Source organism: Chionomys nivalis, chromosome 3, assembly GCF_950005125.1.
Source record: "Chionomys nivalis chromosome 3, mChiNiv1.1, whole genome shotgun sequence".
NCBI lineage: Eukaryota > Metazoa > Chordata > Mammalia > Rodentia > Cricetidae > Chionomys > Chionomys nivalis.
This window is the reverse complement of record NC_080088.1, coordinates 85,095,847-85,111,603: the sequence shown is the minus strand read 5'-3', so window position 1 is coordinate 85,111,603 and position 15,757 is coordinate 85,095,847. Positions and strand designations below refer to the sequence as shown.

Genomic DNA, 15,757 nt, shown 5'->3' with positions numbered 1-15,757 from the left:
TCAATGTGTCCCCCTCTTGTCAGTGGCGCCTCCTGCACCTTCCATTGAGAATCACAACCCTAGACAGTTCTATACGATGATCCAGAATCAGTCACAGAACGCTGTGGAAGAGAGAGCAACTGGGTAGAATGGCACTGTTAGGTGTGGTGGGAATTGTCGTCAAGTGCCTGCGCTGTCCTAGATATTACAAGGATAGTGCTCAATTATCTAGAATGACAAACCCCACTTTGGTTAATGGTAGTCTCCATAACCTCTGTAAGCAATGAATTACTGATCTGAAAGCAGTGGATGGTACATACACCACCCAGAATTTTCACTGCAGACTCTTTTCCATTCCTTCCTGCTCAATAGCAAGGTCTCAAGCACATGACAGATCATGGCAACAGCAAGGCTGGAGATAGCACAGCAGACTAGAGCACTGAATCCTCTTCCAGCACCTTACATGGTGCCTCAAACCATGTGTATCTCCAGTTCCGGTGGATCAGATGCCCTCTTCAGGCCTCCATGGGTACTGCACACACATGGTACACATACATACAGGCAAAATACCAGTACACATAAAATTTTAAAAATTGCAAAGGCATATTTTGCTCAAATTTCAATTCTGAATCAAAATTAGTGCCTCTGTGTAATAAAATGAAGAAGACAGAGTATCAGGCATGCATGTGTGCAGGCAGGCAAGCATGTGCTGAGCTATCCATGCAAGCAAAAATCCAGAAAAGATTGGTACAGCCAACCCAAAGGTTCCTATATTTTCTTCAACAGTCTCAGTTTTATAATCTAGAGTCCAGTTTTATAATCTAGAGTCCAGTTTTATAATCTAGAGTCCAGTTTTATAATTTAGACTCTCTATAAGGGAGATGCTTTAGATCCATTCATCAAGAGGAAATTGAGACAGTTTCTGTCTATATAGCCAATCCTATATCTACAAACCCTATGACCTTTGAGACTTCAGTGGCCCGGGGTGGCAAAAAGCGATCCATCACATGAGAACGGAGATTTGGAAAGCTTCGACAGCATAGTATTTCTAAGTCTCTCTTTTTTCTTTTTCCATTTTTACATGTGTGTGCTGTGCATGGGTACGTATGTGCCTATGCATATGTATTTGGCCACATGTGTGTGGGTATGCCTACATTTGTGCAGACGGAGGCCCAAGGTTGGTGTCCAGGATCATCCTCAACTGCCTGTCTCCTTAATCACTGGGGCAAGGTTTCTCAATCAGCACAGGACTCACCCGTATGGTCAGCCTCTCTAATTAGTTTGCTCTGGGGAATCCCCCGTTTCTGTCTCCCAAGGCTGGAATTACGGGTTAGTCACTATGTCTCCCTGCCACTTACATGAGTTAGGAACCCAAACTGTGGTCCTCGTGTTTGCGCAACAAGCACCTTAACCGCTGAGCTTCCTCTCCAGACATACATATGTTCATAATACATACATACATACATACATGCATACATACTTAAAAGTTTTGTTTTGAAAGAGTCTTCTATGATGCTCAGGCTGGCCTAGAACTCACTATGTCATGCCTTCATGTCCTGTAGGCATCACCACAACTAGCTGAGAGCGCACATCTGAGCACAAAGAGAGAAGGGGAGCTCGTAATCAAGATTACATTCTCATTTTTTATTTTGTATTTTGTGAATTAATTTATTTATTTACCTGTGTGTGCATATGCCATGGTGTGTGCATGTGTGTGTGTGTGCATGTGTGTGTGTATGTGTGTGTGTAGAACCCATTTGACAAATCCCAAATTACTTACATTGCGATTCATAACAGTAGTAAGATTACAGTTATGAAGTAGTAATGAAAATAATTTTATGTTTGGGGGATTGCCACAACATTAGGGACTGTATTAAAGGGTCACAGCACTGGGAAGGTTGAGAACCGCTGCCCTGGTCTATACCATGGATGGTTCGCAGGAAAAGGAGACAGCTTTCAACCAGAATGTTCTGGTCCAAAATAGGGAGCTCAGTGGTGCCGCCTGGATTCTTTGGGCTGTTTTGGCGTACCTAGGTTCTGTGCTGGGAACCTTCATCTGCTGAGAGAACCTCAGCCCAAGAGCCCATCTCTAGCAATGTGCTAGACAGCAATGGGTCAGTGGCTGGACAACTTACACCCCATTCTCGGTTCTCCATCAAGAGAAAATAGCCAGCTCAGCCCAGGCCAAGCAAACGGACTGGACCCAGGGAATGATCCACAAGCAAAGCAGCATACACACACTGGGAGAATTATTGCCACTCCTGGGTGTGTTCTTCCAGCCTCTTCCTTCCCCCCCCCCCCCCCCCACACACACACACACATGCATGCATGCAGTTCCTAGATGGCTGACAACAGGCAGCAAGACTCCTGCAAATGCCCCTGAGGCTCCTAAGGATGACTTCAGACACAGCTTAAGGCTGTCAATCAACACTTACTGAGTGACTACTATGTGCCAGGGCATGTACTGGCGCCACAGCAGCAAAGATGGCTCAGAATCAGTTCTTCTGCATAAAGCATTTTCCTTCCTCCCAAAGTTGACCTCGTAGGAGATGCCACTCAGATACCGAACAATTGATACCAAGAAATTTAGACGACCGCTGATGTCAGTAACCCAAACTACTCACGTTTTGCGCTTAATTAAGCACGTGCTATGTCGTATTGTCAGGCCCAAATTCTTCACTTAACTAAGCAATTCACCATCATAAAATTTGCTGTACGATTCACAAAAATAGAAGCATGTATCCAGTGGCAAGCATGAAGCATAGTGAATTGTAATTGCATCGGTTTTCATAAACAAATATGAAAGGTCCCTTGTGATCTCACCATAGTATCTTCTGAGGGAACAGGTTAAAATGGCTTCAAATAAGGTCTTTGTTTTGTTTCTTGAAACAAAGTCTCTTATGCAGCCTTGGCCGACCTGGGTTACATAAGACAGTTATACAGACCAATTGTGTAGGCCAGGCTGGCCTCAAACCCACGGAGATCCTCCTGCCTCTGCGTGCTTCGTAGCACCACACCTGGCAAAATGAGAGTCTTCTAGGCATGACTCTACTCCAGTTGAAGTCTGGGCAGTGATGACAGGCTGTGGAACTGGTATGAAAATTAAAGCTGCTCTAATCCATATTTTTTGTCATGAAACACGAGAAAACACAGCATCCCAAATCCTTTGGAGAACATACCTTTCTGTGATCTCTCCTGCCAGATTTACAGTCAACAGCCTTGCCAAACGGGGACTGGGTCTCACCAGCACACGGGCTACTTCTGGGTCCATGTGCTTGGACTTTAACACACAAAATAGCACCCCCAAGAACAATAGTCACAACCCCAAACAAGCTATATGTCCAAGCTTTAGATTTTACTACCCATAAAAAAAATTATATATCTGGTCTCTGAGTTTGTCGGTTCAGGAAAGCTAAAGAAAAACTGAAATTTCTGAAGATTGGCATTCTTGTCCATTTGCTGGACAAGTGATTGTGTGTGGAAATGCCTCACACAGCAGGCTGTCCCCTCCCCATTCTGAGGGCAGGGGACAGACACGGTGAGGAAGAGAATCTACACCAACAACGTGGGCAAAACACTCCTTGGTCTCAAGAAGTCACAGGTACTCAAATTCTATCCCAGGTTAAACACTGTTATTCAGTCTGCACGCCCCGCCACCTCCCCCAGTTCTAGAAGAATTCTCTGCAGGGAGGATTCTCGGACTATGAAATCTTTCTTTATAAAGCCAATATCGCAGGAAGATCTGGCCCTGCAGAAGATGGTGAGTGAAGAAAAACTTTAAACAGTATTTTCTCAAAAGACGACCACAGCATTAAGCACAGACGAAGCTGTCTTTTCGCCCACTTAAATATGGTTGGTTTCCCCAAAGCTAACTTAGAAAGCAGCGGTAAGCAGCAAGCAGTGTGATGACTCCCGTTCGTTATCATTTCTATCTAAAGCATGACTGCATCGGCCGCATTTTCCAGCAATTTCCTTGGAGCAAAAGCTAAAAGTCCTCAGTAGGTGGCAGGATAGGATTTTTCTCTGGAGTCTCACAAATTTCTCCGTCTGCTCTGGATGAAACAGTGGCTGTCCCTTTCGGCGGATTAGGACAAACACGTTAACACTATTTTCTCTTCTTGACTTTTTGCAGGTCTGAACATTTCAAGACAGAGAGGGGGAGACAGACGCGAGATGCAGTGGAGTACAGCTCAGTGAGAGAGTGTTGCCCAGTGTCCAGCTCAACACAACACACACACATATACACACTCATACACTTATAGAAATATACACATACACTCACACACATACACACACTTACACATATATACACATACACACACTCACACATATATACATATACACAGCTACACAAACATACATACATATACACATACATACAAATATACATACACATACAAACATGCATGCACACATATATACATACACCATAAACATATACACATACATGCAGACATACACCATAAACGTACATATATATACACATACACACGAACATGCATACACACATATATACATATATCACAAACATACATAAATATACACATGCACACAAACATACATACACACATACACATAACCTTATAGTGTCATTCACTGTACAAGGACTCAAGCAGGAAAATCATCCCAGCCAGAAAACAACATCCTCTACCAAAGACTTTTGAACTATTATCTTCCCGCAGGTGCACTAGGTTTTTATTCTAATCCCTGAAAACAAAATGTGCTGTCTTTTCTCGAATCCCAGGGCTTCCCCGGTCAAGCTATTTTAGGAAAATGTTGGGAAGACGGCTGATTTTGAGATCGAGAGGCAAGTATTTGCATTCCAGCCTGGCTGATCCACAGTGTAGCTCGCAGCAAGTCATTCAATTGTCTCAGTGTCGGGGTTCCAAATCCATCAAAGCTCAGAGTGCCTGTGTTGGATGGTTACCAAGAAGCCTGCAGAGTCTGGATCCCTTCCTCCTTCTCTTCTGAGGGGCAGAGTGAGCATTCTCCCTCACTCCAGGCCACAGAACATCTGCCTTTATGGTATGACACACTTCTGAACACGCCCGTAACTTTTCTCACAGGTACACCGGCCCCGCCCCTGCTTCACCCCTGGCAAGCACCATGTCTCTGAGGGTGCAGGGTATAGAAGGTGCCAGAGGAGCATGGGATTCCTGGAAACTGTCAGCGAGCAGCCCTGGCTTTCACTGCTGACCCTCCTCATGAGAATTTGCTGCCACCCTCAGTCAGCGACCCTTTGTACTCTCAACTAGTTTAAGGCCATGTCTTCAAGAGCAGTTCGGAAGGCCGTGTCATGCCATATTCATAAAGGCTTTGGGGATCCTATTCTGATATTTCTTTTTTTTAAAATTTATTTATTTATTTATTATGTATACAATAATCTGTCTCCATGTATGTCTGCAGGCCAGAAGAGGGCACCAGACCTCATTACAGATGGTTGTGAGCCACCATGTGGTTGCCGGGAATTGAACTCAGGACCTTTGGAAGAGCAGGCAATGCTCTTAACCACTGAGCCATCTCTCCAGCCCCTATTCTGATATTTCTGTAAGCGCTCTTGACTACCCATGGTAAGAAAACCCACAGGAAGAAAAGTCCGCCTTGATCGAGATCTCAACTGTGTCTTTTTCACACACAGCAGTGAAATCTCCCAAGGCCACTTTAAGATGGAGTAGCAGTGGCTTCTCACATTCCTTGAGGATGGCAAACCTCCAAGGACAGACTGACTTGCAGGCCCAGGGAAAACAAACACCCCCCCCCTGCAACCCTAAGAAGGCGCTTTCTCCTCTGCTTTGCCCCTAGATTGCAACACACCAAGAGGGAATTCGGTGTCTGGTGAAAGAGGGTTCAAACAACTTCAGCTTTACATACCACTTAAGACAAGTGTTCTGTTTACCCACAGCCGTCACTTTCCTAGAAGCTTTCTGGTACCCCAAGGAGAGTTCCTGCACCCTGTTTCATCCATCTGGTGGCAAGGAAGATGGATGCATACTGCTCGGCTGGTGGAAATCACTCAGAGTTGTGAGGACCATCATACGTCTGGGACAGAGTGAAAGGAAGATCCGCAGTGAAAGTGCCTGACAGTTGGGGTCCAGGGTACTCCATCCCCCTACACACACACACATGCACACGCACACACACACACGCACACACACGCTCCTCTGTCCCTAGAGAAGAGGGTCAAAGGTCAAGGACCCATGAGCTAAGACCTCAAAAAACTACACAGCTGCTACCGGGCAGGGTTGCATACACTTTTAATCCCAGCACTCAGGAGTCAGAGGCAGAAAGATCTCTGTGAGTTCGAGGCCAGCCTGGTCTATAAAATGAGTTCTAGCATAGCCAGGGCTACATAGTGGGACCCTATCTGGAAAAGGAGGAGGAGGACAGGGAAGAGAAGGTGGTGATGGCAGCAGCAGCAGCAGCAGGAGCAGTTACAAAGTGGCTGACACTCGGATCCAGGACACTGGAGTCACAGTAATCCTAAGAGGCGGCTGTGCCAACTCAGCATGCCAGGCTAAGCCTGGTCTGTGTGCTACACACACGATTTATGAATGGGAACCTCGTCCCATAGGTCAATATAGTGTCATTCCTAAGTATCATTGTAAGGGCCAAGATGTTACTTAGCACTCGGTATTATGTATCAGTCACTATAATTTTCTTGGCCAAACGCCAACCAAGACAGAAAAGCAAAGCGGAAGTGTCAAATGGTGCTGCCCCTCCCCTCAGAAAAGTCTGCCTCCCCGCCCGGGAATCTGGGCCAGGACTACCTTTGAGCAACAGAATGTCACAGAGTGATGTGGGAATTCCAAAATGCAGGCCTTCAGACATGTCACAGTCTGTACTGCAGGAATGTTCCGGCCTCTGTGTGAGAGCCCCAGCTGCACTGTTGAGTCAGGAAAGGCCACAGGGGTGGGGGGCAGTGCTGAGGTCTCACTGAACCGGCCATGGACTGTGGCTGACCGGGTGACTCAGGTGAGACCTAAAGGGAACCCCCAGCAGAGTCCCCGCATATCTAATCTGTAGCACTCTGAGATGCACGGAACTGACACGGGCTGCCAAGTCTGGGGACAGCTCGCTATGCTGCCACAGATGGCAGACACAATGGCCCCCACCCTGCAGAGGCCAGAGGCTGCATGCTCTGTCTGAGGATAACAGGGCCACCCATTATCACTCCAAACACCCGAGGATTCCTAGTGCTCTCAAGGAGAGGGAAGCCACTTGGACATCTGGTGCCTCACAAGAATTCCAGCGTCACGTTTCCCAGGCAATGACTTTTGACAATGAAGATCCCACCATGACGCGCCAGCATATTTTTCTAGCAGGTAGTCAAGAGCACTGACCCCAGCTGAGGAGACAGAGACGGGGAGGTTCCCTAGTGAATCAATCTTCAGGTAGCTCCAGGTAGCATCTTGCTGGGCCAACTGGAATGACAAGGGATTGAACTGCAGCCCTGTGGGTGACCTGGGTGGGCTGATAGTTTGACCAGGACTAGTGTGGAACTAGAGAAAAGGCTGAGTGTCTTGTAAAATAAGAGGGGAGTTGGAAGTACTATTAGCAGTGTTGCTGAAATCTGCATCCAGCTCCCGATTGTGCATCTGCCACATAACCACCAGAGCAGATCAGTCTCAGAACACAACTGACTTCGGCACATTGGTTGGGTACCTGATTTGCCCTTGGTGTCTAGGGATTTCTTCTGTCACAATTCTCTGATACATTCTCTTTCTGGTGGGACCCTTCTGAGACGGTTTCCTCCCCCTCAGTCTAGACATGATTTATTTAGTGTCTGTTACAGATCAACACCCGTGTAGTGGCCTCCCACATGGCCAGGCCTAGGCTGTGTTCCTCAGGTCCCCTTCTAGGCCAGGTGTGTCAGCCTCTCCCAGAGTTTGTCAGAAAAGCACACTGCTAAGGGCGAGGAGATGGCGCGGCTGGGAAAGCGCTTGCAGAGCAATTTTGAGGCCCATCTTCTAATCAAAGTGCTTAAGGCCCTGAGCCACCTCTCCAGCCCCAAATTTGCAATTCTTGATCCCTGCTGACTGGAATCCTCTGGAGTTTTTAAATGAGCAGTGCTGGGGTCCCACCTAAAACACATAGTAAATTTGGTCACGGGTGCAGAGCTGGCAGGCCAGTTCTTCCAGCTCCCAAAGTAATCTAACAAAGAGCCCAGGCTGAGGACCTGGGTTCTGAAGAATCCAAGGGTCCTCAGTAATCCTTTGGCAGGCTGAGTCCTTCCTATCAGGGTTTTGCTGAAGGTGACCTTGAATTTAAGGGATTTTATATTTATGTATAATAAAAGCAAAGTTTTTCGGTCATAGCAGGATCACTTGAGACCTCTTGCAACAAAAGTCTGGCAATTGTTACAAGTGTGTTTCTGTAGACCACATGGGTGGGTCTGTGAGAGAAAGGAAATCCCATGGAGACCCCACCCACGCAATGGAAGGATAGAAGACCTGCTGACAAGAAGTGCCTGGGAGCAGTGTGATTATCTGTGAACTGACTAAAGCGTTTGCCAGGACTGTGCCATTGTGGAGTCAGGCAGCGAGTAGACACCAAAGGCACTGGTCTCCCAGTCAGAGGGAGACCGTGGCAGCCACAGCACCAGGCAGCCAAATGGTCCAGGAAAGGGCACTTAGGTATTGAGGTTAGTTCCAGTGTTTGGAAGCAACGCCTCAGAGAGCTTCATTTCTGGCTAAAGCTTGGCCAGTTACCACTGTTTTTGCCATTCTCCACCATATCTGTGCTTTTGAAGAGATCAATTTTGTCTTCCACGATTTGGCTAGTCATGGCTTCCTTGGGATGACAATGGCTGTCTGCTTGGATTAGAGGTCCCGGCTAAGTCTGTGAGAAGAGACTAGAAATAGGCCGGAGGAGTCCCACCAGCCACAGACCTATGTCGGAGCCAGGAGAGGTCCGTGGCTAGCCTGACCTTTGTCTCCTCTGTCACACAGCCAAAGGCTACCACTAGGGTGTGAGGACGGAGAAACTGGACCCTGGCACTGGAGCTGACCATAACCCCTTCACTAGAACCCATGCGTCTCCATTTTAAATGTGGAAACTAAAAAGTACCTAGGGATTGACAGTGACCAACTCTGATGCAATGTGAGTGTGTGTGTGTGTACATGTGTGTACACATGTGCGTGAACGTGCGCGTGAACATGCACCTGGGACTGCTGCCATAGGACACGTGTAGAGAAGCGTGTTGGGGTGTTGATATGCGTGTGCAGTGTGGGGGTGGGGTAGAGGAAGGGATCGATTTTCACTCTAACTGTGGATGTAAGTTTGCCTTTTTTTAAAAAAATTCAACAATTTTACTTTTATTATCAACTATTTTCTGATTGTTTCTTTGCATTTAATTTTTAATTAAAAAAATTGATGTGCACGTGTCTGTTTGAGTGTCAGCTTGTGTATGGGTAACTTCTGAGGTTAGAAGGCACTGGATCTTCAGGAGCTGGAGGTGGCTGTGAGACACCCATCGCGGCTGCTGGAACTGAGCTCCGATCTTTGGAAGAGCAACTGCTCTTGTTCACTGAGTCATGGCTCTAACCCTTCATCTCCTTTTCATTTTTAACTGAGAAAATCATCACATATTTATGTGGTAAAGCGTGGTATTTGACACACATACAGCTGGGGAGAGCAATTCCATTAAATAATCCCATGAAACCGAGGCCTAGCGGGCAGGCAAAAACACATGAAAGAACGGGAATGAATGCAGCGTTGGCTCTGAGAGGCGACGGGGAATGGCACCAGTTCTGAAGGATCAAAGAAGACAGACACAGGCTCTTCCCCCAAAGAGGAAGGACGGAGACACCTGACGTACAAAGAGTGCAGGGGAGTGACTCGACAGGAGAGGGACACTACAGGAGGCTGCATATCCGGGTCCCAGGAGGGCAGGAAGAGGCCTCATTCTGTCCAGAGGCCCCAGCAGGAGCTGCCCTGCTGCGCTGGGTTTCTCAGGTAGGGAAGAAGGGATGGGGAAGGAGACAATGATCTAGCAGGAGGAAGCAGCTCAGCAGCAGGCAGGCCCATCGGAAGGAGGGTAATTCCTTTGACAGGGGCAGACCTAGTGTAGATGGAGCAGATGTGGAGGGACCAAATGACAGATTTAAGCATCGCCCAAACCACAACTATCCCAAAGAGGGAGCCCAAAGGACTCCCGAGAAAAATTAATCTTAGCATAAATATTTTCATGGGTTTTTAAGCAGTGATTTTTTTTTTAGTTCTTCATTTAAACCTCTTATGGGCTTTGATAAATGACAAGTTCATGCTTAAGATGTTGGGAAGGTAGCTTAATGGTAGAGCCCTTGTCTAGCCTGTGATCCCAGGCTTAATATCCAGCAACACAAGATTCTACTACTACCACTATTATTATATTACTATTATTATTATAAATAAGCAAATAGATACGGTTTAGAAAAAAATTGGATTAAATGCTAACTCAACAAATGTCTGTATATCCCCACTTAGTCTGTGGTAGAGGAAATACATAAAATGAAGAAGAAATGATGGCGGTGTTGTGGCCTGAAGAGTGTCTTCCTGGGTCTGCCAGTGGTGAACGGCGGGGCTGAGGAAACACCACAAAACTATCTTCTCATTTCCTGAAGCTGGGTCAGTGAGGGCCCATGTGAGAGACAGATCAGGTCTCCTTCCAAAAAGCCTGACTTGGAAGACAGAGGCAGCAATCAGAAAGGGTCTTCAAGCATCCAGGTTTGCAGAGGCAGATGGGAAATGCCCAGAAATTCTTGACATCCCCCCCATATCCGCCCTGCAACAATGCAGGAAATCTAGCCACTATCTTCAGTCGACTGAGGAGAACCGTTTCCTTAAGAACACCCCCACACCCCCGACAGTGCTGCGAAGGCAGAGGCTTTGCTCTCCAGATCTCCCTCAAATACACCATTCCCCCATTTCCTTCCTTCAGTCTGGTATGGAGTCCAGCAATTTAACCAGCAGCATGCAGGGTCCATGGCACCCACTGCATTCTGCCTTCACAGCAATCCTGGAAAGCGCCTGGCAGAGGCCCCGTTGTTCCTCTGGTCCTCCGGAGACACTGGGCAGAAGGAAACCAGCACACAGGATAATCTGTTCAACTCTCTTAAGCTAAACCCAATGTGCCAGATGATTTTATGCTTTCAGCCACTCACAGTAATATATTTTTACTTAAAATAAACAAAGCCCATGGCAATCTTCCAATAGCCTCCCTCCTCTGTGCACCATATCAAGCTACATTAAAAAAATGGTTTTTACCTGCAATTACCTCACATCACCAAGCTTCGGCTGAACCAATTCCCGGCTACCATCAGCTAGCAGAGGGGTGGATGGCTTGCGCTCTCTTCCTAGCCTCAGGCTCACTCCCACACTCAATTAAAAACAACACAAAAATACTCTGTTACTCGTTTTCTCTTAACTCAACTGCACCAGGCAGGGAAAAGACCAGCCACAGCCCCACTGTATTACCCTACATAATCCCCTCCAGGGAATCACTTTCTCACAGGGGTGGGTGGGGGAGTGGTGGGTGTCATTAGAGAGCCTTTTTCCTCCCCTTTTTGGTAATGTATCACTTCAAGTTCTATCTGATACGCATTGAAAGATTTAGAAACGTCTCCATGGTTTTGGAGAGGGAAAATAAGTAATTATTTGATTTGTCTTTTAAAGTCACAAAAAATAATGGGTTCAATTATCAAATAAGAGGCTTGGTAGCCTTGTCGGACTCTGAAACAGTTTGAGAACACAGCCGGTTTAAAAAACAATTAAGTGCTAACCTTTCTTTAAAACCAAAAAAATACATAGGGGATTAAAGTGACTGATGGTCTCAGAAAAGTTAATGTGACTTAGTCTCTGTCCTAATTACACATTCTGTTTGGGGTGGGGGAGGCCCAAGCAAATGATCTGGTGGCATCCTCCATCAGCTCACTCCTTGCAAAAGGAAGCCCACTAAAGACCAAGCTGATTGGTAGGTCTAGAACATTCTACCAGAGAAGATGGGTTGTGAGCCCTGTTGAGAGGCCTAGCTCACCAGCCGAGGTGTCAAAGGGCTTAGCACCCACTAACATTCTAACATGTGTAAGAATGGAGGGGAGCAGAGAGAACAGAAAGACCTCATTCTGTTTCTTGGAATTTATTCATTGAATTTTATAGTTGGAAAGAGCTTTAGAAATCATCCATATTTTTTGGCCGGTGGTGGTGGTGGCACACACCTTTAATCCCAGCACTGGGGAGGCAGAGACAGGCTGATCTCTGAGATTGAGACCAGCCTGGTTTACAGAGTGAGTTTCAGGACAGCCAGGGCTACACAGGGAAACTGTTTAGAAAAATCAAAAGACAAACAAAAACAAAAAGCAAAACAACAACAAACAGCTGTTTTTTCTAATTTCTGCATTTTTAGAAGAAAAATACTAACTGGGGATCACTTGAAAAGAAACTATATAGCCTATATGACTTTCAATCATAAAAAATTAATGTTGCACACTTAAAAAGAAGAAGAAACTAGACAGCCAACACAGTTCCCAGTTTATCTGCAAGATGATCAGTTGATCAATCAGACGATTGACCAAAAACAACATGGACCCACAAGGGTTCTACGTAACGATCATTTAAAATACGCAGTTTGGGGGAAAGTATGGCTCTGTTAGCCTTGGAGAAAACAACAGAAATCACTATGGAAAATGATACTAATAAGTAATATGAGGAACGCATTATATTCAGTTTGGGAAGAGGTATGATAATTTATAGTTCAGGCTGACTTTAATTCGCCCCACAGCCAATGTCCAGGCTTGGTTAGACAGCCCTCTGCTTTAGGCCCTGAGTTCTAGAGTTACAGACAAGGACCTCACACCTGTATAGCATTATTTGCTAATTTACATTTTAACTTAGAGTTACTATTGGGATTACCCCTCCGTTACTAAAATTTAACTATTTCTAATTAGTTCTACCAAACTAAACAGCAGTTGCTTGAAGAAAAGTAAGGAAGGGGAGGGAGAGAGGGAGAGAGAGGGAGGGGGAGGGAGGAAAGAAGGGAGAGAGGAGGGAGAAAGGGGGAGAGAGAGAGAGAGAGAGAGAGAGAGAGAGAGAGAGAGAGAGAGAGAGAGAGAGAGAGAGAGAGTCTAATCAAGGGTGTGGTGCCTTAAACCTTAAACAGAAGACGGGTAACTTTTATAAAAACAGTGGTCTCCATGCAGAGAGGACCCGAAAGTACGGGAATTACGGCGTTCGTCAGTCCGTAACGAGTAGTAAGTAGTAAGTACTGAGGATGTAACAGTGACGCAGCTCAGCGCCCAGCGAGCGCTCCAAGGCGGCTCCCCAATAAACCCGCAGTCAGACCCTCTCACATTCCCGTACAGCCTCAATCTGCCTCTGCTGTTCTCAAACACAGATAAAATTACGCTTAGCTAAAACCAAGCACGCTTTAAAAACAGAAAATAAAGACACGTGAGTGAAGGAGAAAATCCAATAAAACATAGGATTTTTCCCCTCTGTAGTTTGGAGGTTCAAAGTAATTTTTTAACCTAGTTTTACCTTTATATAATAAATTAGTATTTAAACTCTCTAAGCAATTATATTTTCATATAAGCAGCTTTCCCAAAATATTCGTGAAATTGAAAATAAAATATTTAATATCATTATTTTAGCACTACCCACATCGAGTTCTATTTTAATTGTCAACCCCTGCTCATTACTTTGAAACGACAGCCAGTCTTGCACATTCCGAAGGGCTAATTTTTACTGTTTAACCTAGCTGCCTTTCCTTCTGGGGACATTACAATTCTTCCTGACTTTTTCCTATTTTCTTTCCCAAACAAGTGACTTTAAAGACAGGCTCTCTCGTGCTCTCATATCTGACTCTGCGGAAAGGGACCGCCTTGGACCTTTCGCCACTCCCGCACGCTGCGCTGGGACCTGGAGTTGAAGCTCCAAGGTCCGTCCAGCTTTGGCCTCTGGATGACAACGGCTCCATCACGGTAAATGCTCTTCAAATCTGTTGGTCCCTGATCGGTCTACTGCGGGTTTTTCATGTCCCAAAGAAAGCTGATTTAGGAGGTGAGCATACCTCACCAATTCCTCAAGCCACATCTTTTGGTTCTGGACTCATAACCTGAAGACAGGGCTTACGATTCCGGTATTTGAAGCTATCTAGCCTAAGCTGCCCTGGTAGTTCTGGGTCGCTAAGGCCGACGACCGGGACCTCCCACCCGGCCCGCTCCCGCGGAGGCCCCACCCGGGAGACAGCGCTCAGCGAACCTGAGAAGAACCGGCGCTGACTTGAGGGTTCCCCAACTTCCCTGGGACGGTCCCAAACGGGTCTGAGAAATCAGAGCTGGCCCTCTTCTGGGCTCCGTACGCTCGCCGCCGGCACCCGACCCTCCCCAAATTTGTTCTCCTCCTCAGCTCTAGTGGCACGAGATCACGGAGTTACGAGCATCTCTAATGCTCCCTTCTCTGTCCACCCCACCGCAGCCTCTATTTCTTGCTTGCTCCAGACAGCCCTTGAGGACCCAGCCACTGTCTGGGAGAAAGTTCCGGGTGTCTAGGGAAGGCGACTCTACTAAGTAGCCTGGCAGGAGACTAGCGACTCCGGCTGCAACCGGCAACCCGACTGTGACCCCAGCGTAGATCTAAGGTGAGTCTGGACGGTGATGCCCGCCGGCCCAGGTCAGCCACTTCCAGCGGCGCCCACTCGGGAAGGTTTTTTTTTTTAAAAAAAAAAAAAAAAAAAAAGTGTGTTCCACCACTGCAACAAGTGTCCCCGGCTCCCGCTGGAGCTCGCTTCCCGGGCTACAGCCCGGCTCCGCCGGAACATCATCCCACGGTTGCCCATTCTCCGCCCAGCTCCGATTCAGGGTCTCTGGCGCGCCTCACCTGTGAGAAGCAAACAGCCAAGCAGCGCGCACAGCAGGACCGCGGTGTGCCAGCAGCTGACCATGGTGAGCGCGACGCGGCCTGCTGGCCCGGTGCCCGCGCTCTACAAGGCCGACAGCGCAGCCGCCCGAGCCGGTCCCCTCGCTCTCCTGCCTGGCGCCGCGAGAGCCCTTCTCCGCGCCTGCAGCCGAGGTCCCCCTCTTCGCCGTCCGGCGTCCGCTAGCCGCCGCGCTCGCGCCCCGGAGCCCGCTCTGAGCCGCCGCCACTACCACCGGGGAATGTCCGCCACCGCACTCCGAGCCTCCTGCGGACCTTGCTGAAGCGCAGCCGAGGGCGGGGGCGATTTATAACCTTCCCCAGCCCACTTCCTACCCCGGCACCTCCTTCCAGTGACGTCAAGGGGTCCCCCACCCCTCATCCGCCTCCCCACCTACCCTCTTCTTCCTCCCGGAGGGGCGGGGGCCGGCGAGGGCGGGTGGCCCGGAGCAGGAGCGCGCGTGCGGAGGAGCTGGGAGCGCGGGTCCCCCGGCAGGTTCGCAGGTTCAGGGTTCTTGCTCCGTGCCCTCCTGCCCCCGCCCCTCCTGCCCATCGCTCTCAGGAAATCCTTACCCGGTTCCCTCCACCAGGCTTACTCAGCTCTGGGGACCGCCTGAAACTGAGGAGGGGACCGGCTAAGTGCACCGCCCTGCCCCTGGGGCGGGAAGTCTTATCCTAGGGAAGCTGGCCGCGCCTCCGCAACGGTGTCCCTGGCACCGAGGAACGAGGCGCAGTTGGGCGCTCTCCCGAACGGTCCCGCCGGCCTCTGACCCGGCCAGGCCAGAGTGTCCCCAGACGGCGAAGGAAGGTGCCAGAGACCCTTCACATAAGGCACTGGGACCCGCAGCGTCCGAAAAAACCAAACGCTTTGCCAGGCACCTTCTGAAAG

At 48.1% G+C, this 15,757-nt stretch overlaps 1 protein-coding gene across 1 annotated transcript in view; it reads right to left on the bottom strand.

The window, feature by feature from the left end:
* Flt1 (fms related receptor tyrosine kinase 1) overlaps nt 1–15,134 on the bottom strand; it is a 161,090-nt gene extending 145,956 nt beyond the window's left edge. Inside the window, exon 1 of the mRNA XM_057763971.1 lies at nt 14,833–15,134. Within this exon, the coding sequence (XP_057619954.1) occupies nt 14,833–14,896 (64 nt within the window). The 5' untranslated portion in view covers nt 14,897–15,134. The remainder of the gene's footprint in view (nt 1–14,832) is intronic.
* Nucleotides 15,135–15,757: the final 623 nt, after the last annotated feature.